This window comes from Salmo salar, chromosome ssa01 (assembly GCF_905237065.1).
Source record: "Salmo salar chromosome ssa01, Ssal_v3.1, whole genome shotgun sequence".
Taxonomy (NCBI): Eukaryota; Metazoa; Chordata; class Actinopteri; order Salmoniformes; family Salmonidae; genus Salmo; species Salmo salar.
The window spans coordinates 154,432,100-154,457,679 of record NC_059442.1 but is presented as its reverse complement, the minus strand read 5'-3'; the positions used below and the strand labels follow the sequence as shown (position 1 = coordinate 154,457,679).

Genomic DNA, 25,580 nt, shown 5'->3' with positions numbered 1-25,580 from the left:
ACGCTTGACCTCATCTTTACTAGATGCTGTTCTTCCACTAATCTCATTGCAACTCCCCTCCAAGTCTCCGACCACTACCTTGTATCCTTTTCCCTCTCGCTCTCATCCAACACTTCTCACTCTGCCCCTACTCGGATGGTATTGCGCCGTCCCAACCTTCGCTCTCTCTCTCCCGCTACTCTCTCCTCTTCCATCCTATCATCTCTTCCCTCTGCTCATACCTTCTCCAACCTATCTCCTGATTCTGCCTCCTCAACCCTCCTCTCCTCCCTCGCTGCATCCTTTGATTTCCTCTGTCCCCTATCCTCCAGGCCGGCTCGGTCCTCCCCTCCTGCTCCGTGGCTCGACGACTCACTGCGAGCTCACAGAACAGGGCTCCGGGCAGCCGAGCGGAAATGGAGGAAAACTCGCCTCCCCTGCGGACCTGGCATCCTTTCACTCCCTCCTCTCTACATTTTCCTCTTCTGTCTCTGCTGCTAAAGCCACTTTCTACCACTCTAAACTCCAAGCATCTGCCTCTAACCCTAGGAAGCTCTTTGCTACCTTCTCCTCCCTCCTGAATCCTCCTCCCCCTCCCCCCCCTCCTCCTCTCTGCGGATGACTTCGTCAACCATTTTGAAAAGAAGGTTGACGACATCCGATCCTCGTTTGCTAAGTCAAACGACACTGCTGGTCCTGCTCACACTGCCCTACCCTGTGCTTTGACCTCTTTCTCCCCTCTCTCTCCAGATGAAATCTCGCGTCTTGTGACGGCCGGCCGCCCAACAACCTGCCCACTTGACCCTATCCCCTCCTCTCTTCTCCAGACCATTTCCGGAGACCTTCTCCCCTACCTCACCTCGCTCATCAACTCATCCTTGACCGCTGGCTACGTCCCTTCCATCTTCAAGAGAGCGAGAGTCGCACCCCTTCTGAAAAAACCTACACTCGATCCCTCCGATGTCAACAACTACAGACCAGTATCCCTTCTTTCCTTTCTCTCCAAAACTCTTGAACGCGCCGTCCTTGGCCAGCTCTCTTGCTATCTCTCTCAGAATGACCTTCTTGATCCTAATCAGTCAGGTTTCAAGACTGGGCATTCAACTGAGACTGCTCTTCTCTGTGTCACGGAGGCTCTCCGCACTGCTAAAGCTAACTCTCTCTCCTCTGCTCTCATCCTTCTAGACCTATCTGCTGCCTTTGATACCGTGAACCATCAGATCCTCCTCTCCACCCTCTCCGAGCTGGGCATCTCCGGCGCCGCCCACGCTTGGATTGCGTCCTACCTGACAGGTCGCTCCTACCAGGTGGCGTGGCGAGAATCTGTCTCCGCACCACGTGCTCTCACCACTGGTGTCCCCCAGGGCTCTGTTCTTGGCCCACTCCTATTCTCGCTATACACCAAGTCACTTGGCTCTGTCATATCCTCACATGGTCTCTCATATCATTGCTATGCAGATGACACACAATTAATCTTCTCCTTTCCCCCATCTGACAACCAGGTGGCGAATCGCATCTCTGCATGTCTGGCAGACATATCAGTGTGGATGACGGATCACCACCTCAAGCTGAACTCTCGGCAAGACGGAGCTGCTCTTCCTCCCGGGGAAGGACTGCCCGTTCCATGATCTCGCCATCACGGTTGACAACTCCCTTGTGTCCTCCTCCCAGAGTGCTAAGAGCCTTGGCGTGACCCTGGACAACACCCTGTCGTTCTCCACCAACATCAAGGCGGTGACCCGATCCTGTAGGTTCATGCTCTACAACATTCGCAGAGTACGACCCTGCCTCACACAGGAAGCGGCGCAGGTCCTAATCCAGGCACTTGTCATCTCCCGTCTGGATTATTGCAACTCGCTGTTGGCTGGGCTCCCTGCCTGTGCCATTAAACCCCTACAACTCATCCAGAACGCCGCAGCCCGTCTGGTGTTCAACCTTCCCAAGTTCTCTCACGTCACCCCGCTCCTCCGCTCTCTCCACTGGCTTCCAGTCGAAGCTCGCATCCGCTACAAGACCATGGTGCTTGCCTACGGAGCTGTGAGGGGAACGGCACCTCCGTACCTTCAGGCTCTGATCAGGCCCTACACCCAAACAAGGGCACTCCGTTCATCCACCTCTGGCCTGCTCGCCTCCCTACCTCTGAGGAAGCACAGTTCCCGCTCAGCCCAGTCAAAACTGTTCGCTGCTCTGGCACCCCAATGGTGGAACAAGCTCCCTCACGACGCCAGGACAGCGGAGTCAATCACCACCTTCCGGAGACACCTGAAACCCCACCTCTTCAAGGAATACCTGGGATAGGATAAAGTAATCCTTCTAACCCCCCCTTAAAAGATTTAGATGCACTATTGTAAAGTGGTTGTTCCACTGGATATTATAAGGTGAATGCACCAATTTGTAAGTCGCTCTGGATAAGAGCGTCTGCTAAATGACTTAAATGTAAATGTTAAATGTCTATGGGGGTACCACAGGGTTCAATTCTTGGGCCAACTCTTTTCTCTGTATACATCAATGATGTCGCTCTTGCTGCTGGTGAATCTCTGATCCACCTCTACGCAGACGACACCATTCTGTATACTTCTGGCCCTTCTTTGGACACTGTGTTAACAACCCTCCAGACGAGCTTCAATGGCATACAACTCTCCTTCCGTGGTCTCCAACTGCTCCTAAATACAAGTAAAACTAAATGCATGCTCTTCAAACGATCGCTGCCCGCACCTGCCCGCCTGTCCAGCATCACTTCTCTGGACGGTTCTGACTTAGAATTTGTGGACAACTACAAATACCTAGGTGTCTGGTTAGACTGTAAACTCTCCTTCCAGACTCACATCAATCATCTCCAATCCAAAGGTAAATCTAGAATTGGCTTCCTATTTCGCAACAAAGCATCCTTCACTCATGCTGCCAAACATACCCTCGTAAAACTGACCATCCTACCAATCCTCGACTTCGGCGATGTCATTTACAAAATAGCCTCCAATACCCTACTCAACAAGCTGGATGCAGTCTATCACAGTGCCATCCGTTTTGTCACCAAAGCCCCATATACTACCCGCCACTGCGACCTGTACGCTCTCGTTGGCTGGCCTTCGCTTCATAATCGTCGCCAAACACATTGGCTCCAGGTCATCTACAAGACCCTGCTAGGTAAAGTCCCCCCTTATCTCCACTCACTGATCACCATAGCAGCACCCACCTGTAGCACGCGCTCCAGCAGGTATATCTCTCTGATCACCCCTAAAGCCAACTCCTCCTTTGGTCGTCTCTCCTTCCAGTTCTCTGCTGCCAATGACTGGAACGAACTACAAAAATCTCTGAAACTGGAAACACTTATCTCCCTCACTAGCTTTAAGCACCAGCTATCAGAGCAGCTCCCAGATCACTGCACCTGTACATAGCCCATCTATAATTTAGCCCAAACTACTACCTCTCCCCTTACTGTATTTATTTATTTTGCTCCTTTGCACCATATTATTTATATTTGAACTTTCTTCAAATAACAAATCTACCATTCCAGTGTTTTACTTGCTATACTTTATTTACTTTGCCACCATGGCCTTTTTTGCCTTTACCTCCCTTATCTCACATCATTTGCTCACATTGTATATAGTCTTATTTTTTTCTACTGTATCATTGATTGTATGTTGTTTTACTCCATGTGTAACTCTGTGTTTTTGTATGTTGTCGAACTGCTTTGCTTTATCTTGGCCAGGTCGCAATTGTAAATGAGAACTTGTTCTCAACTTGCCTACCTGGTTAAATAAAGGTGAAATAAATAAAAATAAATAAATAAATAAAAAATGCAGCAAAACACAAAACAGGGCCCTACGCTATAGAAGATGTCACCATAAACAGGCAAGAGTGTGGCCTGCACAATCCTTTCTCTACCATCACCTTGAATCTTCAACTTTGAAACTGGCCACATCTTGGCTTCTTCGTCACATCTGCAATCTGTCAAAGAATCAGGAAATGGGTGAGAAAACGATAGCCAAAAAACCTATCAATCCTCCAAAATGATCAAGAAAAGTAGACCTCAGATCAAAGTGAATCAAAACTCAAAGTCTTGGACTAATGGCAACTACCAGTCAGTAAACAAATTAGCTTTGGCACAACACAAGAAAAGCAGCTGCTGAGGGTGAGGGATCTTAAAGGAAAAGTCCTCCCCAATTTTTGGTGTTTGTTCCATTGTTGACATAAGTAAAAAAGATTTGGACTATGTCACCAATGGACTAAAGCAATAAATACCAAAATAGTTTTTCTTTAACTGGCTCACTCCTGTTCAAACACTTCCTGTACAATAAGAACCTTTTTCAGAGGGTCTAAATGGTTCCTTGGTGGCCAAATGTCAGAGCTATGATCATTTCAAGTACCCACCGTTCTGGGTCCTCAGCATATACATCTATATTTCACTCTCCGCCCCTCATCACACAGGCTCAACACGTACAGTCAGACTGCAACGCCTCGAGGGGCGGATTGCTCAGAGACCAATACACTTAGCCAGTACGTTACCCAGTGAGGAGTGTAATTACCATGGCTTATGGCTTGGTCATCCCCCGCTACGACCACAGTCGCTATGGCTGCACCTCCAGACTGCTCTTCATCTGAAATTAACATCCAAAAGACTATAGGTTAGGTTTGAAGAGCCACAAGGAAACTGATTAAGACTACAAAGTCAAAAGTACATAAAGTACTTAGTCCAAGTACATTGCTGCTAGTTCTACAGCATCCATTTTACACCAAGATTAACCATTCTTGATTAGACTGGTTGGCTGACAATGTCACAAATTACGTACGCGTCGATGTGGCCAGAAGGCTTGCGTTATCATGATTCTGAAAGGTCAGATAGCTATCAACAATGACAAGAGGCTGCGATGTGGGGAATTGTAGGTGACACATCTCAGCTAGTTCTCTTGTTGAGACCATGTCTTGTTTAGAGGCATTTTCACAGATTTCATGTCAATGTTAATATGGCTCAAATTTTCCAGCCAGTCAACAACTATCAATGTATTTGAGACAAGTGCTCATTTTGTATTTGTATTTATTATGGATCAGCTACTCTTCCTGGGGTCCAGCAAAAGTAAGACAGTTTACACAATCTTAAAAATATTACAATACATTCACAGATTTCACAAGACACTGTGTGCCCTCAGGCCCCTACTCCACCACTACCACATATCTACAGTACTAAATCCATGTGTATGTATAGTGCGTATGTTATCGTGTGTGTGTGTGTGTGTGTGTGTGTGTGTGTGTGTGTGTGTGTGTGTGTGTGTGTGTGTGTGTGTGTGTGTGTGTGCCAATGTTTGTGTTGCTTCACAGTCCCCGCTGTTCCATAAGGTGTTTTTTAATCTGCTTTTTAAATACAATTTTACTGCTTGCTTCAGTTACTTGATGTGGAATAGAGTTCCATTGTGCAGATGTATTTATGTTTTCAATAAACATTGAGACGAAAGTTCAAATGTTGTCAATCATCTAAGCCAAACCCATGTGTTTTGCCCCATAGTTGACACACATCGGTTGTTGCTAAACAACCAGTCTATAGGGTAGACATACCCTGCCATTCTGGTGAGGGTCAGGGTCTATCTGGCCCAGTTCCGTACCCGCTGAACAGGGCAGTAGAGCCATCATGTGTCAGTTTGTCTGCCCGGTCATTGCACAACCGTGGCATTGGCACCACAGTTACATCTGAAGGGAGGAAATAACCCAGAGACTATTAGTCTTACCAGTTCCAGAAGAAACAGTTAGAACCCATGAACTGTTATTACAGGCCGCAGACAGACCATTCAAAACAGCCTTGTGAGCATGCATTTGTATGTGGCTGTGCAGGTCTCAGATAATGTGGTAGAGGTTGTCCATCACAAGTTCAGCACGGTGCATGATTTGTCATCACAGACCTATATATTTCATGCAGACTGAATTAAGGCCACATGTTGCTTACCATTAGGTGTGCACACCATTCTTTCAGGGAGGAACGACAGGCCTCACTGTTATTTTCATGTTTCATCAGCTTGGCCAGTGGACCCAATTGATCATGGTGGTAACCAATGTTCCTCATTGGACGCTTCCCAGCCGAGGGGCTAGAGAATTTTTTTTTTTTGAGATATGACAGACATGAATACCAGTAATTATTTACCCTCAACATTTTATATACACTGACCAAAAATAAAAACGCAACAATTAGGATTTTAGTGAGTTAGTTCTTATAAGGAAATCAGTAAATTGAAATAAATTAATTAGGGCCTAACCTATATATTTCACATGACTGAGAATACAAATGTATCAGATTGATCACAGATAGTGTCATTAAAAGTTGGGGCGTGGATCAGAAAACCAGTCAGTATCTTTTGTGACCATTTGCCTGATGCAGCGTGACATCTTAGCATGGAGTTGATCAGCCTGTTGATTGTGGCCTGTGCAATGTTCTCCCACTCTTCAATTCTTTTGTGAAGTTACTGGGTATTGGCGGGAACTGGAACGCACTGTCGTACACATTGATCAAGAGCATCCCAAACATGCTCAATGGGTGACATGTATGGTGAGTATGCAGGCCATGGAAGACCTGGGACATTTTCAGCTTCCAGGAATTGTGTACAGGTCCTTGCGACATGGGGCTGTGCATTATCATGCTGAAACATGAGGTGATGGCGGGGGACGAATGGCACGACAATGGGCCTCAGGATCTCAAGATATCTGTGCATTCAAATTGCCATCGATAAAATTAATTTGGATGTTGTCCATAGCTTATGCCGGCCCAAACCACACCGTGCCCACACAACACCATACACCTTGTCTGCCATCTACCCGTTTGTCACGCCCTGACCTTAGAGATCCTTTTATGTCTCTATTTTGGTTGGTCAGGGCGTGAGTTGGGGTGGGCATTCTATGTCCTTTTTTCTATGTTTGGTATTTCTTTGTTTCGGCCGGGTATGGCTCTCAATCAGGGACAGCTGTATATCGTTGTTGCTGATTGGGAGCCATACTTAGGCAGCCTGTTTTCCTTTGGGTTTTGTGGGTGGTTAATTTCTGTTTAGTGTTTTGTTAGACCTGACAGAACTGTTTGTCTGTCATTTTCTTGTTTTGTTCAAAGTGTCTCGATTACAATTAAATATGAGCACTCAACACGCTGCGCCTTGGTCTACTCCTTCAGACAGCCGTTACACCGGTACAGTTGAAACCGGGATTCATCCGTGAAGAGCACACTTCTCCAGCGTGCCAGTGGCCATCGAAGGTGAACATTTGCCCACGGCGCCAAATTGCAGTCAGGTCAAGACCCTGGTGAGGTTGATGAGCAAGCAGATGAGCTTCCCGAGACGGTTTCTGACAGTTTGTGCAGAAATTCTTTGGTTGTGCAAACCCAGTTTCATCAGCTGTCCAAGTGGCTGGTCTCAGACGATCCTGCAGGTGATGTGGAGGTCCTGGGCTGGCTTAGTTACATTTAATCTGCGGTTGTGAGGCCGGTTGGAGGTACTGCCAAATTCTCCAAAACGACATTTGCCTTATGGCAGAGAAATTAACATTCAGTTCTCTGGCAACAGCTCTCATGGACATTCCTGCAGTCAGCATGCCAATTGTATGCTCACTCAACTTAAGACATCTGTGGCATTAAGTTGTGACGAAACTGTACATTTTAGAGTAGTCTTGTCCCCAGCACAAGGTGCACCTGTAATGATTGTGCGGTTTAATCAGCTTCTTGATGCCACACTTGTCAGGTGGATGGATTATCTTGGCATAGGAGAAATGCTCACTAACAGGGATGTAAACAAATTTGGCAAATGAGAGGAATAAGCTTTGTGCGTGTAGAACATTTCTGGGATCTTTTATTTCAGTTCATGAAACCAACACATTGCATTTATATTTGTTGGCAATTTGAATGCACAGAGAAACCGAGACAATATTATCGCAAGGCCCATTGTCGCAAGGTTCTGTACACAATTCCTGGAAGCTGAAAATGTCTCATTTCTTCCATGACTTGCATACTCAGACATAGCCTTCCCTGTGGCTCAGTTGGTCGAGCATGGTGTGTGCAACGCCAGGGTTGTGGGTTCGAATCCCACGGGGGGCCAGTACAACAACAAAAAAAAAATGCATGAAATGTATGTATTCACTACTGTAAGTTGCTCTGGATAAGAGCGTCTGCTAAATGACTAAAATGTAAATGATATCACCCATTGTGCATGTTTGGGATGCTCTGGATTAACATGACAGAGTTCCAATTTCAGCCACTACACAGCCATTGAAGAGTGGGACAACATTCCACAGGCGGATCAACTCCACGCTAAGGAAAGTTGTCAGGCTGCATGAGGCCAATTGTGGTCACACCAGATACTGACTTGTTTTCTTAGGCTGCATCACATCCGGCCGTGATTGGGAGTCCCATAGGGTGGTGCACAATTGGCCCAGCGTCATCTGGGATTGGCCGGGGTAGTCCGTCATTGTAAATAAGAATTTGTTCTTAACTGACTTGCCTAGTTAAATAAAGGTAAAATAAAAAATACATTCTTATCCACGCCCCTACTTTTTTAAAAGGTATCCGTGACCAAATACATACCTTACAGTGAAATGTTTACTGACAAGCCCTTAACCAACAATGTGGTTTTAAGAAACTACCCCCCCAAAAATAAGAGATAAGAATAACAAATGATTAAAAACAAGCAGTAAATAACAATAGCTGTTATGTATACAGGGGGTACCGGTACAGAGTCAATGTGCGGGGGAATTGGTGTTGAGATAATTGAGGTAATATGTGCATGTAGGTAGAGTTATTAAAGTGACTATGCATAGATAATAACAGAGAGTAGCAGCAGCATTCCAGCTGTTCAGGAGTCTTATTGTTTGAGGGTAGAAGCTATTTAGGAGCCTCTTGGACCTAGACTTGGCACTCCGGTACTGCTTGACGTGCATTAGCAGAGAGAACAGTCTATGACTAAGGTGGCTGGAGTCTTTGACCATTTTTAGGGCCTTCCTCTAACACCGCCTGGTATAGAGGTCCTGGATTGCAGGAAGCTTGGCCCTGGCGATGTACTGGGCCGTGCGCACTACCCTCTGTAGTGCCTTGCGGTCGGGGGCCGAGCAGTTGCCATACCAGGCAGTGATGCAACCCGTCAGGATGCTCTCGATGGTGCAGCTGTAAAACCTTTTGAAGATCTGAGGACCCATGCCAAATCTTTTCAGTCTCTTGAGCGGGAATAGGTTTTGTTCACGACTTTCTTGGTGTGCTTGGACCATGTTAGTTTGCTGGTGATGTGGATGCCAAGGAACTTGAAGCTCCACTACAGCCCCGTCGATGAGAATGGGGGTGTGCTCGGTCCTCCTTTTCCTGTAGTCCACAATCATCTCCTTTGTCTTGATCACGGTGAGGGAGATTATGCTTGCACCACACGGCCAGGTCTCTGACCTCCTCCCTATAGGCTGTCTCATCGTTGTCGGTGATCAGTACCACTGTTGTGTCATCAGCAAACTTAATGATGGTGTTGGAGTCGTGCCTGGCCGGATGTGTTTAGTCCCAGGGTCCTTAGCTTACTGATGAGCTTTGAGGGCACTATGGTGTTGAACGCTGAGCTGTAGTCAATGAATAGCATTCTCACATAGGTGTTCCTTTTGTCCAGGTGTGAAAGGGCAGTGTGTAGTGCAATAGAGATTGCATCATCTGTGGATCTGTTGGTGCAGTATGCAAATTGGAGTGGGTATAGGGTTTCTGGGATAATGGTGTTTATGTGAGACATGACCAGCCTTTCAAAGCATTTCATGGCTACAGACGTTGGTGCTACGTGTAGGTATTCATTTAGGCAGGTTACCTGTTCTTGGGCACAAGGACTATGGTGGTCTGCTTGAAATATGTAGGTATTACAGACTGTGCCAGGGAGAGGTTGAAAATGTAATTGAAGACACTTGCCAGCTGGTCAGCGCATGCTCTGAATACGCTTCCTGGTAATATGTCTGGCCCTGGGGCCTTGTGAATGTTACAAGCAAGAACTCACACAGGAACTACCAGTGACACACTCAATTCGGAAGTGGTGTGATGAAGCGGATGCTAAACTGTTTTGCTTGCACAGACTGGAATATGTTCTGGGATTTATCCGATGACATTGAGGAGTTTACCACATCAGGCACCGGCTTCATTAATAAGCACATCGACCAAGTCGTCCCCACAGTGACCATATGTATATATTCCAACAAGAAGCCATGGAATACAGGCAACATCCGCACTGAGCTAAAGGCTATAGAGTTGCTGCTTTCAAGGAGCGGGACACGAATCCAGACACTTATAAGAAATCCCGCTACGCACTCAAACGAACCATCAAACAGGCAAAGCGTCATTACAGGACTAAGATCAAATCCTACTACACTGGCTCTGATGTGGCAGGGCTTGCAAACTATCACGGATTACGAAGGGAAACCCAGCCACGAGCTGCCCTATGACACAAACCAAACAACTGTGTGATCACGCTGGCCGTAGCCGATGTAAAACCTTTAAACAGGGTAATTTCTTCAGGATCGGTGGGTCCCCTGTGGGACGGTTAAGCTAACGTAGGTTAATGCGATTAGCATGCGGTTGTAAGTAACAAGAACATTTCCCAGGACATAGACATATCTGGTACTGGCAGAAAGCTTAAATTATTGTTAATCTAACTGCACTGTCCAATTTACAGTAGCTATTACAGTGAAAGAATACCATGCTATTGTTTGAGGAGAGTGCACAGTTTTGAACATAAAGTTATTAATAACAAATTAGGCATATTTGGGCAGTCTTGATACAACATTTTGAACAGAAATGCAATTGTTCATTGGATCAGTCTAAAACTTTGCACATACACTGCTGCCATCTAGTGGCCAAGATATATATGGCACCTTGGCTGGAATAATACATTATGGCCTTTCTCTTGCATTTCAAAGACGATGGTACCAAAAAAAACACAAATAAAACAGTTTTTTCTTTGTATTATCTTTTACCAGATCTAATGTCTTATATTCTCCTACATTCCTTTCACATTTCCACAAACGTCAGTGTTTCCTTTCAAATGATACCAAGAATATGCATATCCTTGCTTCAGGGCCTGAGCTTCAGGCAGTTAGATTTGGGTATGTCATTTTAGGCGAAAATTGAAAAAAAAGGGCGGATCCTTACTTAAGCAGGAATCAGGAGTATAGAGTTATGGTCAGATTTGCCAAATGGACAGCGAGGGAGAGCTTTGTATGCGTGTATGGAGTAAAGATGATCTAGTTTTTTCCCACTAGTTGTACAGGTGACATGCTGGTAGAAATGAGGTAAAACGGATTTCAGTTTTCCTGCATTAAAATCATTGCCAACTAGGAGCACTGCCATTGGATGAGCATTTTCTTGTTGGCTTATGGCCCTATACAGATCGTTGAGTGCGGTCTTAGTGCCAGCATCGGTTTGTGGTGGTAAGTATACAGCTACGAAAAATATTGATGAAAACTCTCTTGGTAAATAGTATGGTCTACAGCTTATCATGAGGTATTCTAACTCAGGCGAGCAGAACCTCGAGATTGTGCACCAGCTGTTGTTAACAGAGACACACACCCCTGCTCGAGTTTACGAGACACTGACGTTCTGTCCTGCCGATGTATAGAAAAAACAGCTAGATTCATATTAACCATGTCCTTGTTCAGCCACGACTCCACGAAGCATAGGATATTACAATTCTTCAGGTCCCGTTGATAGGACATTCTCAAACGGAACCTGTCTCATTTGTTCTCCAGTGATTGTACATTCGCCAATAGAACGGGGGTAGAGGTAGTTTCATCAGGCTGCCCCCACGTCAGCCTCTATATCTGTCTTTTCCTCTTCCGAGTGTCGGGGATTAGGACCTGGTCCCGGGTGAGCAGCATGTCTTGAGCGGCTGAGTCATTGAAGTATAATTCTTCACCCAAATCGTGGTGTGACCACCGTTTTGATGTCCAGAAGCTCTTTTCGGTCATATGAAACGATGGCAGAAACATAATGTACAAAAAAAAAAAAGTTAAGATCAGTGGAAAATAGTATAATTAGTCAGGAACCCATAAAACAGCCACTATACATGCCAGCGCCATTTTGTATTTTATTGCTACACTGATAAGGATTTTAGATGAATTCAGTCATTGTTTTTTCATGACTGGGTACACTAAGATTTTAGCCCAGTACAATTCAAGGAAATAGTTGGAATGTAGAAAAAGCACATGAGGAGACCACACATATTTAGTGAAAAGAAAGTTTACTTGAGAAATAGTATGAGTGCATTCATGTCATTTGATACAGAAATAGCTTCTTTTTTAAAATTTTATTTGACCAGACAATGTCAAGCTGAATGTTAGAAATAATCTGGAAACATGATCAGTTTGATGGAGCAAACATTGCAATTACATACTTTGTAAACCACAGTTTCTCCACAGATAAATCTAGACAAATAGCAACAACACTGTACAAATGCACCAAATATGTTGCTGAAAAATGGTGCTTCATATAGCATTTTAGCAGTACACTCCTTGGCCATGTTTGAATATATACATATTTTTTTTTACCGTTATTTAACTAGGCAAGTCAGTTAAGAACAAATTCTTATTTACAATGACGGGCCTAGGAACAGTGGGTTAACTGCCTAGTTCAGGGTCAGAACGACAGATTTTTACCTTGTCAGCACGGGGATTTGATCAAGCAACCTTTCGGTTACTGGCCCAACACGAACCACAAGGCTATCTGCCGCACCTAAATGCATGCTTTACCCACCCTTCCTTGGCATAAATCCCTAATCTGACATGAACATAATATTTATATAGTTCTTAATTCCATTATTTTACTTTGAGATGTGTGTTTTGCTGTGAACTGTTAGATACTACCGCACTGTTGGAGCTAGGAACACATGCATTTCGATACACCCGACAAATAACAATTTGTTATGTTAGTGTAAACAATGAAGTGGAACACTTGCTTTCAAATACTACACTTGATCTTAGCCAAAAGGCAGAGATTTCACCTATCCTATCATTTCAGATCAGGGTTAACTTCAAGGGAGTAAAATTGAAGAATGCATTTTCAAAGAACTCAAAAAGGGGCCCTTCATTAATTCCACCAGTGCCTCTCACGGGGAGCCCGGTGTGAGGCCCGCTGGCGATAGACCCTGGAGCAGCTCTATCTGCCTCCTCTTGTCCTTGGCCCTGTTGATGGTCATCTTGAAGAGGCGGCAGTACAGCTCCATTGCGGCTGGTGTGTCATCGTTCCCAGGGACTGGGTATGTCACCAGGCTGGGGTTGCAGTTAGAGTCCACCACCCCCACCGTGGGTATATTCATCTTGGCCGCATCGCGGACCCCCACATGCTGCTGGAAGACGTTGTTGAGCGTTGAGAGAAAGACAATGAGGTCAGGCAGCCTGACCCCCGGGCCGTACTGGATTGGGGCATTGGTGAGCAGACCACCCTGCCAGTAGCGTGTGTGGGCATATTCTCCGCAGTCCCCTGCCGTGCTCTCCACCAGGTGGCCGAACTGTCGGCGGCGGGAGACGAAGAGGATGACGCCACCGCGGTAGGCGATGTGGGCGGTGAAGTTCAGGGCGCTCTGGAGGTGCTCCATTGTCTGGTCCAGGTCGATGATGTCCTGGTCCAGACGACTGCCGAACAGATAGGGCTCCATCAGCCTAGTAGATAGGGATGAAGGGAGAGAGAATCAAGATCAATGTTTGTGTGACAATGTGCTCCTGTTCATACCTACAGTATGCTGTCTGTCTCTGTATATGAAATCTGCAAGGCATGTTTTGGGATGGCAGGTAGCCTAGCGGTTAGAGCGTTGGGCCAGGAACCGAAAGGTTGCTGGATCGAATCCCTGAGCTGACAAGTTAAAAATCAGTCGTTCTGCCCCAGAACAAGGCAGTTAACCCACTGTTGCCTGGTAGGCAGTCATTGTAAAATAAGAATTTGTTCTTAACTGACTTGCCTAGTTAAATAAAAGGTTAATACATTTTAAAAAAATGTTTTAATGTTGCCCTATGAAGATAATCCAGCTGGTTTTACTTTACGCTGATGCAAGAGTAAAGTAAATATGGTAGATAAGGTCAATACGAACCACAATGAGAACATAATTGTCAGATGAACTATGAAAATCAGCCATCCAACCTGTGTCTGCAGCCTTTCTTGTGTCCAAGGTGCACTCTGGCATCGAATAGATCTTTCAAGGAGAAGAGTTCTGACAAGCGAAAGAAATCTGGCGTTTCAAGAGGCAAGTTCTGGATCTTGTCAGTGGCCGCTATTAAAAAAAAAAGAATAATCGAGAAGTGGTTAGTTCTTTGTGATTGTAGAGAAGCTTTATGAATTCGTGTTAAATATCCATAGCATTAACTACTGTAAGATACCAAACTGTACGTGTCACTGACAACTCTGCCTACCCGTGCTGTCCGTTCGCAAAGGGAGTGTTTTGACTGCGGTAGCAGTTGCATAGAGAGGTCCACTACAGGAGTATCCGGCTGCAACAATCCGGGGCTGGCGGAACCCGCATAAACCTACAAGAAACCCACCAGCATAGTCAGTTAGCTAGCAGTCAGACGATAAAGACAGCAGCTAGTTTATAACATATAAAACATTACATTGTAACGTTGACCATCCAACTTGATTTGGATGTGTGATGCTACTGCTAGCTAACGTTAGCAATGGTTGTGCAATTGAATTGTCGGACAATTAAAAACGAGGATAGGTTGTACAGTCTTGCAAGGTAGCAAAAGAGATGCTAAATATATTTCATGTCATAATCATAACCAAAATATATGAATTGACTGTATAATGTAAATAAAAATGTACCTTTGGTAAGAACTCCAGCTGCCATGCTTGCTCGTGTTGTCCCCTCCCACTGAAGGTCAAAGAAACATGCGACTGGTAGTTGAAGTCCATTGGATGTGTCGTACGCACTAGATCACGTGTCAATCATTTCCATTGGACCACAACGCCCAGGAGCACGCATGTAGTTGAATGCTCATTCAAAAACTTTATTGAATTGTAATAGCACAGTTACTGAACCATACTGTATACTCTTGTAGTCTACATAATTCATTGTCAAATTCTAGCCAAATACTGTAACATCAACATTTTTTGGGATATGTTGATTTTCAGAACTGTGTTTTTTCCCCCCAATAAATTATATTTGAACATTAATATGAATGTGATGTAGAAGTCAATCTATAAAATGTATTGAAATTGAAAACGTTCTTCAACAACTGTCAATTTGAATATTGAGAAACCATAGCCTAAAAAAAAAAAATGTATCCAAATATGAAACAAATATAAATAATTAAAACATTGTTGAGCAATAACAAATGCAATTTCAACATAACCAACATAATTCAGAATCAAACAATTCACATACAACAGACAAACCCTCTTCACCAACAATAACAGTACACATCCGCATGACTAAGTTGCTTTGGATATAAGCATTTGCTAAATGGCATATACTCATTTAAATGTTTGATAATAAATCTTGAAAGATCTTCCTGTAAAAAAAACATCTGTGCTTTACTTCCCAGTTGATTTATTTTTCCTGCAAAGAAAAACAATTCATTACACTCAATGAACCCTCCTTATTTTCTAATTTAACCATGTCTGTGCCTAATCCTTTATTTATCTATGTGTTGTAAGTCGCTCTGGATAAGAGCGTCTGCTAAATGACTTAAATGTAATGTAAATGTAATGTAATGTTGTACTATTGTGTTATCAAGTAGGTTAAATATGACAAGATTTGCCTACAAAATGTACCTGGATAGAGGTAGAAATTGGAGCTTTCTCTTCACAGGTTTCTCAAACTTGGTCTTCTGAAAAAGAGCCCAGAAAGAATCGATTGTTAACAAACCAAGCCAACAAACCCCAATTCATCACAAACCTATTCCAGACAGATTGGAACACACTGTAAAGCCCCTTGCACACTGCCCATTACAATGCTTAATAAACTCAAACAAAAACATAGGGGCACACCCAGTACTTAATTTGTAAATCGGGAGGTGCCGGAACAAAATGTGAGCGGGAGAGAGGGGTGCCTGAGGTACTGGAACACATAAGAAAAAAGAATTACCTTAATAATAAAGCATTGCATGCATATCATTGTATTTGCGTAGTAGCATAGAGCAGGAGAGTAGAGGCACTTACACATTGGGAAAATGTTTGTTCTGTGAGAGATACAGGTGTGCTACTCACACAGCCATGGCCACGCATTGGTCTCAAACATAGGTTACAATGTTACGCAAACTATTAGTCTGGGTTGGCCCAACCCGAATCAACTCTTAGAATATCAGGCCCAGGCTGAAAATCTACTTTTTCACATTACGTTTTTTTGGGTGGGTTGGGGCAGGACAATAAACAAAGAGGTAACTCAAATTAACTTTGATCTCTTTCATTTGAATTTTTATATTGTAAAAAATGACAATTATTTTTCATGCCATGAGAGGTACCGGATCCGGCCAAACAGCTCCCAGAACAAAACAGAGAGGTGCTGGCTCAAATTAAGCACTAGGCACACCTATCCATCTCTGTTTTTAGTTGGTGTTTGATTGACATTGTATGGGCAGTGTGCAACGTGCTTAATTGGCCGCTGTACGTCACCGTACCTTTGGCTGATTTACAGCAACAGCTTTACACATCCATCTGAACCTCTTGCTCCTTTCCTCTGTGTTCAATGCTATGTAAGGGCTGAGGGTGATACCAGGGTCAATGGAGCTGGACAGAGACCTGGGGCAAGGCAGAGTAGGGGAGGAAACATCAGTGCATGTTTATGTAGTCAGACAGATCTACACATCACCTTGCATTATGAATGACTACTCATTATGGTCGCATTCCCCTGCTCAGACGTTGAATGCATCAACCAACCGTTGCGTGCCACGTCATCGACTGTGCCGTCATACACCAGATAGCTATAACATGTGGTTCACATGCTGTAAAATACCTATCCAGGCATTGTAAGATCTGGCATGCGTCAGCTAAGCCTGGACAGAGGAACACGCCCTATAATTTGGGGTCGGCAATCAGCGACTGAGCAAAATTGATGTCGAACACAGACTCCTATCCTCACTCTGCTTATGAACTAGACATTATGAACATCATGATAACCATGAAGCCAGTAGGATCATATCACTCTCAACAGTAGAGAAATGTAAATGGTGTGGCCGGCTGGCCGCAGACCAGACTTTTACATGCTGTTACCAGAGGGAGATGTTGAGAGATCAAGGAGAGAGAAGCCATGTATAGTGGCCCAAGGTACTGCTGAACCCCTCACTGCTGAGTCATTCTGATTTGGTAATATGATGAGGTCAGAGGACACGAAGGCCTTTAACATTAGCTAAATGAGTCATATACAGGGATAATATAGCAAGAGGTAGACAGTTGTTTAACAGAAATGCACATTTCTCCAGTGGCAAGTGTCCTTCTGAAGAGTAGCAGCTGATAAGAACACCTTGAAGAGCTGTGATGTATGTACGGCCCATCTTTGTTGAGGAATATCAAGGTGTTTATAATATTGTTGAGGATACATTTGAATTGAATTAGATAAGAGATGCATCACTATTGATGAAATTCACTCTTTATTACACGGTTGCACTTTAAAAGATACAGTCAAAGTTGTTTTTTCCTTTGACGGGCGAAAAAGGAGAAAGTTTAATTTTTGCTAAATATTTAGGAAAACTGGCGATGCACAGCATGTTCAGTACAATTCTTTTTGCCCCTCCTTTTTTCCATAAACTAAATAAATAATATTTTCACATAACAAAATTCAAGAAAACTACTAGAACATCAAACAAAAAAACAACCAAACTGCAAGTCAAGAAATACAAAGATCCTTGATGATTTGTGTGCTTTTGACAGTTTGTCAGAGGGAAATCAACTATTGATATGGGCAATGTGCCTTTGATTGTAGAGGAAAATTTCTTCATGTTTCAAAACGTATTTGTATATTTTCAGCGACAGAACAGAGCAAATATACAAAAACCACATGTAAAAACAGCATTTGAGACTGGGGTTAGTTGCTTTTGCTATTTGAACCACTGCTGACAGAACCCTTGAAAGAGAACAAACATAAATATATGCCTCCTTTATGACAAGGTTTAAACTGGCTTGTCATGAGAATACAATATGATACTTTTTTGTTTAAATGTGTTAATGCCACTAAAAAAAGAGGAAGACTATATTAGAATGCAAAGGGAAGATTTTGGCCAATGGACAAATTACAAGGAGGGTAAGGGAACAAACACGCACACAAACATATTAGTTGAATACAGTCTGACGTATTTGCATGATAAAAATAAGTCCCTTCAGTCAGTCATCCATAGAGCTTCAAAACACTAACTCACTGCTCCCTGTAAAATGACGTCTTCAATTGTTCATTTTTGACCCAATATGTTATTGTACCAATTACTCATATAGTATATTTGGGTGGTTAGGCCTATATCTTTGGCCTGATAACTTTAAGAGGGCTTTGATAGGGTTTTCATATGTTGTATCTTTACAAAAACAGTCAGTGAAACATTGGTGAGACAAAAATAACCATCTTATTTCCTGTAAGAAACAACCAGACACAGCTGTGCATTGGGTGGTACTAACATTCATGCACTCTGCTTGTTGTTTCAGGGCAGTGGCTGATATTGCTTTTAAGGGTTTCAATGATAAGAATTTAAAATAATAATCTAAGAGCACAAATTAAAAAAGGAACATTTTAGTCTTAAATTCTCAATGACATTGCGTTACAGTATTTAAATAGATGTATAAAATGTACAAACATATAAAAAGAGGCTTTGTGTGTGTATTAACAACAAACAATCCATTGGAACCTACGAACTAACAAATGTACTTGAATTGACATGACATCCACCAGGAAGGAGGGCTCACTCAATAGGCTAACTAACATAAAACAAAGGTTATGTGATGCTGCTATGTGACCTAACAAACAAGGAAAAAGCCTGCACTTACAAAGTGGGAAAGCCCTGCTGCTCTGGGCTCGACCTCTCATCTGACTCGCTGACGTCGGTCTCATCTACACACTCCTCTCCTCGTCTTCCTATCTGCTCTTCTCCTCTCTCCTCTGTCTTCCTGCACTCCCTTTCTCTCTCACCCTCTCCTCCTGGCAAGTCTCTCCTGCTTTCCTCCTTTCCCTCACTCACTTTCACCTCCCTGCTTCTGACCTGAACGTGGTTGGTCTTGTTCGTGGACAGTTCAACAAACATTGTCTTGTCCTTGGCCACGTGTACCACGCTGCTCTCCGACAGCCCCGGGGTCAGGGTTGGGGATTGACCCCAGCGGCTGCCTGACTCATGACCCTGAAGGAAGTACCTCCCTGATGGTCCTGTCTCCGTAGGTCTCCTGGTCAGGCTGGGGAACGGGGAGCTGAAGACGGCAGTCGACGTAGATGTGGTCTCTGAGGAGGGGCGGTGGAATGGAACCAGTGGTGATCTGATGCTGCTCCCAGTCCGTACAGCAGCAGGACGGGTGGAGACAGGTGTATCCGGTGCAGGCTCAATATTCCTCCTACGCGGATAGATACTGGCTGGTACTACACACTGATACGCTGGAGTGGTGGCCGTCTTCTCACCGAAACTAGGTGAGCTGTACTGGAATGGGTTCCTGTTATGGATCTTCTCTTTTGTCTCAGTGGTGAGGATCACTTGGCTCTTACACCACTGCTCCGAGTCAGTCCTGGGCAAGGGGTAGCTGGTGCTGGGAAATGACCTGTAGCTGTGACACCTTGCCATCTCAGAGTTGGCACTCTGGTGGGTATCACCGCTTCCTGAATCTGAACTAGAGCTCCTCCTCTTCTCTGATCTGGCAGCCCCAGACACAGCGCCATTGGCAGGCTCCAGCACTGGAGGATAGGAGCTGGGGGTGAGGGCTGAGACGAGGCACGACCCACTGGCTGTTTCTGGGGTGTGGTTTCCTGGCACTGGCTGGATAGGGGGGGTGTTTGGAAAGATTTCTCTGTCCGGAACTCCTCTCTGCTCACAACTGCTCTGACGAGGCAGGTCAGGGAATTGAGTAGCGTCTATCCTTGGAATTTCAGCCAGCTGATTTTCCAATTTGATGCATTTCTCCGTGAGAGGGACTGTAGTTTTGCCCTTGCCATTCCTGATCTCCTCTCTATCATCTGTTTTCACCCTGGTAGTAGAAACCTTGGCCTTTTCTGCCAGGAACTTTCTGATCTCCTGTTCGATGCTGTCGTCGCTGTCCACTGAACTGCTCTCTTCCTTGATCTGAATCACAACTGGGTTAGTCTCTCTTGACAGGCCTTCCACATCCCTGTTCCCTTGAGATCGGTCCATCCCATCTGTCTGGTTGAGGGGCTCTTTCTTCTCATTGCTCTGTGGATACTGTGACACATGCTTACTAAATGTGCCTTTTTTTCTGTTGTTGTTACTACTCTGGGCAGTAGTAGTAGTGACTTTAAGGCTCGTTTTCAAAAGGCTGGTAGTCTTGGGCACATGGTCCATACCCAGCTTCTTTAACTCTGTTTTTCTAGACAAAGGCTCCTCATCCTCAAGGCCCTTCCTTGACTTCAACTTCACATCTCTAGTCTTCTTTTTCAACTTCTTCTTAGTCTTGAGCAAGTCTTTTATTGCAGTGTCCAGGTCTTCGTCACTGTCCAGTGAGCTACTCTTGTCTCCACTCTTAGGTTCCCCCCTCCTCTCTGAGCCCCTCACTGATTTCAGTGGGGCTTTTTTCAGGGAGGAAACAGATGACCTTGAGTCATACTTGGTCAAATGCTTTGGGAGTGCCTCTTCTTTCATTTTGAGATCACTTTCTCCTTCCTTGGAACCCCTCCTGCTGCCACCTTCCTCTTTGCGCTTTCTTTTCTGCGTCACAGACAGCCTCAGTGTTTTCTTCTGGGCCGGATTCAGTTTGGTGTTTTTCTCTGGTTCTGTTATTGTGTTGGTTCCACCTGGACTTGTAGTACCAACATCTGAGCCGGGCCCAGGTGGCAGTTTGTGCATTTGGGCTTTCTTCTCAAGAAACTTCCGGATTTCCTGTTCGATCCCATCCTCACTATCAATGGAGCTCTCATCATCACTTGTATTATTATTATTATCATCATCATGGCAGTTTGTGGAGATGAGAAGAGAAGTGGTGGCGGTGGACTCCGTGGAGCTACTGTTAATATTGATATGGCCTGCTGATGCTACGTTAGGGTTAAAGGCCCCTGGCATTTTAATGACAGCTTTAGAAATGTCCAGAATGGCCTCAGCACACAACAGCTCAGCTGTGGTGGTGGTGGTGTTCACCTTCAGAGTGGCTGGGAATGGGGTGGTGTACTGCTCTTGCTCCCTCTCTCGCAGCGGCTCCACTTTAGTCGACAGGAGGAGGCCATTCCCTTTGGGGCTGCTAGCTGCTAATCTCTTGGTGATAAGAGAGAGTGAGGAACCAGGAGTTTGAGAAGGTAGAGATGATTTTAAATCCCTAGTCTCAGGTTTCTTCTTTTTTGACAGTTTGTGTTTTTTCATGGCCGCTGCCTGAGTGCTTGTGCTCTCTGGACAGTGCAGGGGAGCCACTGCTTTACCCACTTGCTTTTGTTTGGGTAGAAATAGAGAGATCTTCGGTACACCCTTCTCTTTCTGCTTCTCCAGCTGGTAGTGGCGGATGGCCTCCTCTATTCCGTCATCACTGCTGCTGGAGTCGGACTCCTCTTTGAGGACGAGAAGGGGTTTGGAGGACTGTCTGCCTCCTTCATGTCTCTCTTTCTTCTCCTGCTGGTAGCGTTGAATAGCCTCCTCAATACCGTCATCACTACTGCTGCTGCTGTCACTGTCAGACAAGTGTTCCTCCAACTTCACTGCTTTCAGTACAGGACTCTTCCGTTTGTCAGAGAGAGGGTTGGAATTAGAGGGGCCTCTCTTCTGTTCCGAAGAAGATCGTTTTTTTATCACCGCTGCGTTACTTATTGTGTCCAGTTTCTTAAAGGGATTCTCTTTACAGGTGGGTATCTTACTTTTCAAACATTTTTTCATGGGTAGTGCTGTGTTGTGCGTCTCTGTTTTGACACTTCTCGGAACCTGGTTGCTGGCAGTTAAAACCTTATTGCTGTCGGAATGTTGTTTAGTAGGTTCTGGAAAGGTTGGAGCAGCCTCCCTCCGGGGAATCTTGGGTGGCTGTAAAATATTAGTGGCTGGTTCTGGTTCAGCCTTGCGTTTGTGGTCATCCTTTTCCTTCAGGTACTCCTGAATGGCCTCCTCGATGCCTCTATCTACAGAGTCATCGCCGTCAGAACTCTCCGAATCAACATTATAGGAAACTTCTGGCAGTGCCAGCAAGTTATCAGTGTGAGTGAGAGGAAGAGGGCCTCTGAATTTGGGCTTGGGTCCCATAACCACAGGAGGCCCCCTCCGGACCTTGAAGCCTTGGCCTTGGGAGCCCCGGGCTCCAGCCTCCTGTACCGGTTGCCCTGATAGCACTTGGTTCCCCTCTGTCTCGTCGCCCATGTTGAGTGAGGACTGGGTGCTCCTTAGGCTCTCTATGATCATCTGGACCTTCTCTGAGATGGGTGTTCCAGTGGTGGACAAGTCGCTGTCAGAGTCATTGAAGCACAGGGGCAGACCGCTAAAGCCTCTGGGCAGACCACCGCACGATGACCTCCATTCTGTGTGCAAAGCCGCGACTGGAGGCAAGTTCAAGTACATTCTAGTGTGGTGCTGGGGTGGGTGTGGGGGCTGGAGCATGGGATCACAGCTGCCTCAGACCACACTCACATCTTTACATCTGAAACAAAAAAGGAAACAAGAGAGAGTCAAAATACAGCTTTTGTATTCATATCATACATTATTTTTTATTATCATTGTTCAGATTTTCACTGTAGGCACAAAGGATGAGAGGGCACAAAGTATGTGAGGGGGGTGGTCTGGAGGGGGGCTCATCCCCCGTCCGTAAGTTGGAGAATTTTGGGATGTTTCAGGTGTTTGAAAAATGCGTGCCCATAGGGGGCAATGCCTCATATTGGTCTTGTATTTCTGATTATGCACCTAGAAAGGAATAGAAAACCTTTGAAAAGTACATGACATTACTGCTGAAATGGTCCTTTACTGAGTATCATGATAATTACAATGCTTTAATTTAACCTCTATTTATACAGGGAATCCCAATTGAGACCAGGGTATAGGTACAGGGTATAGCTACAGCAATGCAGTAAGGGCATTGGCCTAAATTGTTTTTAAAAAAAGACAAAAATCTGCCAGAATATGAACGTTTTATTAATTTAACACTCAACAAAATTAGGGTAATCTACAAATAGACTACGTCATGCACGAATGTACTGCATCAAACTAGCAGGTGTAAGGGGCGGTCATGTGTAGCGCGATACTCAAACCCGCCATTCTATATCAACCAAGTAGAGTGATAAACAACGTTGCCGACATCCCAGGCTGCAGTAGTCAGATGAGAAAGAAGGGAGGGCTAAAAGCCCAGAGAAGACCAAGCCTAGGCTACTGTTTAATCAAATAATGACCACAAAAACTCAGATATCATTTGGTCACGAATACAACGTGGACAGATGAGTCAATGTAACTTACTGTATAGCCAGTTAAAATAGACGACAATCCATGTCCAAACGCGATTTGCCGTCATCATACATAATAGCCGAGAACGACTTTTAACACTGAATCCAAAAATAATTTGTTACCATCCATACAAACATTTAACTTTACCTGTGGTAACAGTAACATCGTCTGCATATGGCTATAGCTGATAAATAGGAACGTTTGCTTTCCAACAAAATCGTATGTTGAGGACATTGTCTCCGAAGCTCAATGCCTTGGCTGTCGCAACGCCACCCCCGGCAGGCCCGTATCCCTCTAGTGGCTCGGGCTGCACTTATGCCCGGTGTGTGTCACTAGGAGACACCGCAGAGCAACCATGTTCCTCCGCTACTTGGCCACTGCTCCATCAAACCCTCTCTTTACGTTGTCCTATTCTCAAAGGACACCGGTAATTCGACAACATTTTTCTCACTAATAACGATATTAATAGAAAGGTATAGGCGGAATAGGGGATATCCCACTGAACCTATTCGGTGTATTGAGAAATAAGATAGTGGCGGGCCTGCTGTAGAACAGGCATTTTTCTGCGAAGAAAACATTTGTATTGTGCACCTCGACAATCTCTAAATATTCATACACACGGCACAAGACATATCGGCACATCTACTTAGTTCAATTTACCTGGTTATGGTTGAATTACTCGTAGGGCCTACACGTTAACTTAATTTCCCTGGTAATTCTTCAGATTTTAACATCCACACACAGAACAGACACGCGCAAACAGTGCACGATGTCGAGCACCCCTTCGTCTCCACCTCCGCTTGACAGGAAACGCGGTATTAAATTGCATTGAATTCTGTCAGGGCGAAATTAGCGTTTGAATCAGGAAAATTCTCTCACGACCTCTACATGCCAGAATGTTGAATACAATTATATTTTGGCATACTTTACCAGTTGTCCGTGCGACACATTGGCCATTTTCTTTAAAGGAACAGTAAAATATCATATAGACTATCTCTCAAAGTTGACCACCACTGACTTTCAGTAAGGACTATGTTAGTTTTATGTAACAGCTCCTCCTGATGTTAACCTCCTCTATTACATTAGCTTTATGTAACAGCTCCTCCTGATGTTAACCTCCTCCTCTATTACATTAGCTTTATGTAACAGCTCCTCCTGATGTTAACCTCCTCCTCTATTACATTAGCTTTGTGTAACAGCTCCTCCTGATGTTAACCTCCTCCTCTATTACATTAGCTTTGTGTAACAGCTCCTCCTGATGTTAACCTCCTCTATTACATTAGCTTTGTGTAACAGCTCCTCCTGATGTTAACCTCCTCCTCTATTACGTTAGCTTTGTGTAACAGCTCCTCCTGATGTTAACCTCCTCCTCTCTAGCTGAATCCTCCTGATGTTAACCTCCTCCTCTATTACATTAGCTTTATGTAACAGCTCCTCCTGATGTTAACCTCCTCCTCTATTACATTAGCTTTGTGTAACAGCTCCTCCTGATGTTAACCTCCTCCTCTATTACATTAGCTTTGTGTAACAGCTCCTCCTGATGTTAACCTCCTCCTCTATTACATTAGCTTTATGTAACAGCTCCTCCTGATGTTAACCTCCTCCTCTATTACATTAGCTTTGTGTAACAGCTCCTCCTGATGTTAACCTCCTCCTCTATTACATTAGCTTTGTGTAACAGCTCCTCCTGATGTTAACCTCCTCCTCTATTACATTAGCTTTGTGTAACAGCTCCTCCTGATGTTAACCTCCTCTATTACATTAGCTTTGTGTAACAGCTCCTCCTGATGTTAACCTCCTCCTCTATTACGCTAGCTTTGTGTAACAGCTCCTCCTGATGTTAACCTCCTCCTCTATTACATTAGCTTTGTGTAACAGCTCCTCCTGATGTTAACCTCCTCCTCTATTACGTTAGCTTTGTGTAACAGCTCCTCCTGATGTTAACCTCCTCCTCTTCCTCCTGATGTTAACCTCCTCCTCTATTACATTAGCTTGGTGTAACAGCTCCTCCTGATGTTAACCTCCTCCTCTATTACATTAGCTTTGTGTAACAGCTCCTCCTGATGTTAACCTCCTCCTCTATTACATTAGCTTTGTGTAACAGCTCCTCC

The 25,580-nt window shown here is 44.6% G+C and overlaps 2 protein-coding genes, 1 non-coding gene and 1 pseudogene across 7 annotated transcripts; all 4 read right to left on the bottom strand.

Annotated features, from left to right (window-relative positions):
- Positions 1-4,317: 4,317 nt before the first annotated feature.
- LOC123726829 (small nucleolar RNA SNORA17) lies at positions 4,318-4,449 on the bottom strand. The gene has a single exon (XR_006758984.1). It is a non-coding gene; the product is annotated as a small nucleolar RNA SNORA17 (small nucleolar RNA).
- Positions 4,450-12,171: 7,722 nt separating this feature from the next.
- LOC106568849 (28S ribosomal protein S2, mitochondrial-like) lies at positions 12,172-15,005 on the bottom strand. Its single transcript, XM_014139580.2, has 4 exons — positions 14,759-15,005; positions 14,350-14,463; positions 14,081-14,210; positions 12,172-13,605 (listed from the first exon to the last, which is right to left on the bottom strand). Exons 1-4 carry the CDS (start codon positions 14,781-14,783, stop codon positions 13,053-13,055), a joined length of 822 nt encoding a protein of 273 aa, XP_013995055.1. The 5' UTR covers positions 14,784-15,005; the 3' UTR covers positions 12,172-13,052.
- Positions 12,772-12,944, bottom strand: LOC123726790 (uncharacterized; annotated as a pseudogene).
- A 209-nt stretch (positions 15,006-15,214) lies between the features above and the next one.
- Positions 15,215-24,507, bottom strand: LOC106568827 (protein phosphatase 1 regulatory subunit 26). Of its 5 annotated transcripts, none has more exons than XM_014139558.2 (5): positions 24,400-24,507; positions 18,905-22,675; positions 16,555-16,675; positions 15,710-15,765; positions 15,215-15,494 (listed from the first exon to the last, which is right to left on the bottom strand). In XM_014139558.2, exons 2-5 carry the CDS (start codon positions 22,633-22,635, stop codon positions 15,470-15,472), a joined length of 3,933 nt encoding a protein of 1,310 aa, XP_013995033.2. In that variant the 5' UTR covers positions 22,636-22,675; positions 24,400-24,507; the 3' UTR covers positions 15,215-15,469. The 5 variants fall into 5 exon arrangements, with proteins under 5 accessions (XP_013995033.2, XP_013995007.2, XP_013995025.2 ...); XM_014139532.2 differs by lacking the exon at positions 24,400-24,507 and adding an exon at positions 24,130-24,370; XM_014139550.2 differs by lacking the exon at positions 24,400-24,507 and adding an exon at positions 23,617-24,093.
- Positions 24,508-25,580: the final 1,073 nt, after the last annotated feature.

Bases quoted from the DNA above. Each gene is read 5' to 3' on its own strand.
- LOC106568849 (XM_014139580.2), bottom strand. From the start codon at position 14,783: ATGGCAGCTGGAGTTCTTACCAAAG. The intron at 14,464-14,758 runs GTACATTTTTAT...GGTTTCTTGTAG, and splicing joins AGCTGGAGTTCTTACCAAAG to GTTTATGCGGGTTCCGCCAG. The intron at 14,211-14,349 runs GTAGGCAGAGTT...TTTTTTTAATAG, and splicing joins TTTGCGAACGGACAGCACGG to CGGCCACTGACAAGATCCAG.
- LOC106568827 (XM_014139558.2), bottom strand. From the start codon at position 22,635: ATGCTCCAGCCCCCACACCCACCCCAGCACCACACTAGAATGTACTTG. The intron at 16,676-18,904 runs GTAAGTGCAGGC...GCCTTGCCCCAG, and splicing joins CAGCAGGGCTTTCCCACTTT to GTCTCTGTCCAGCTCCATTG. The intron at 15,495-15,709 runs GTACATTTTGTA...TTTTCTTTGCAG, and splicing joins CAATTTCTACCTCTATCCAG to GAAAAATAAATCAACTGGGA.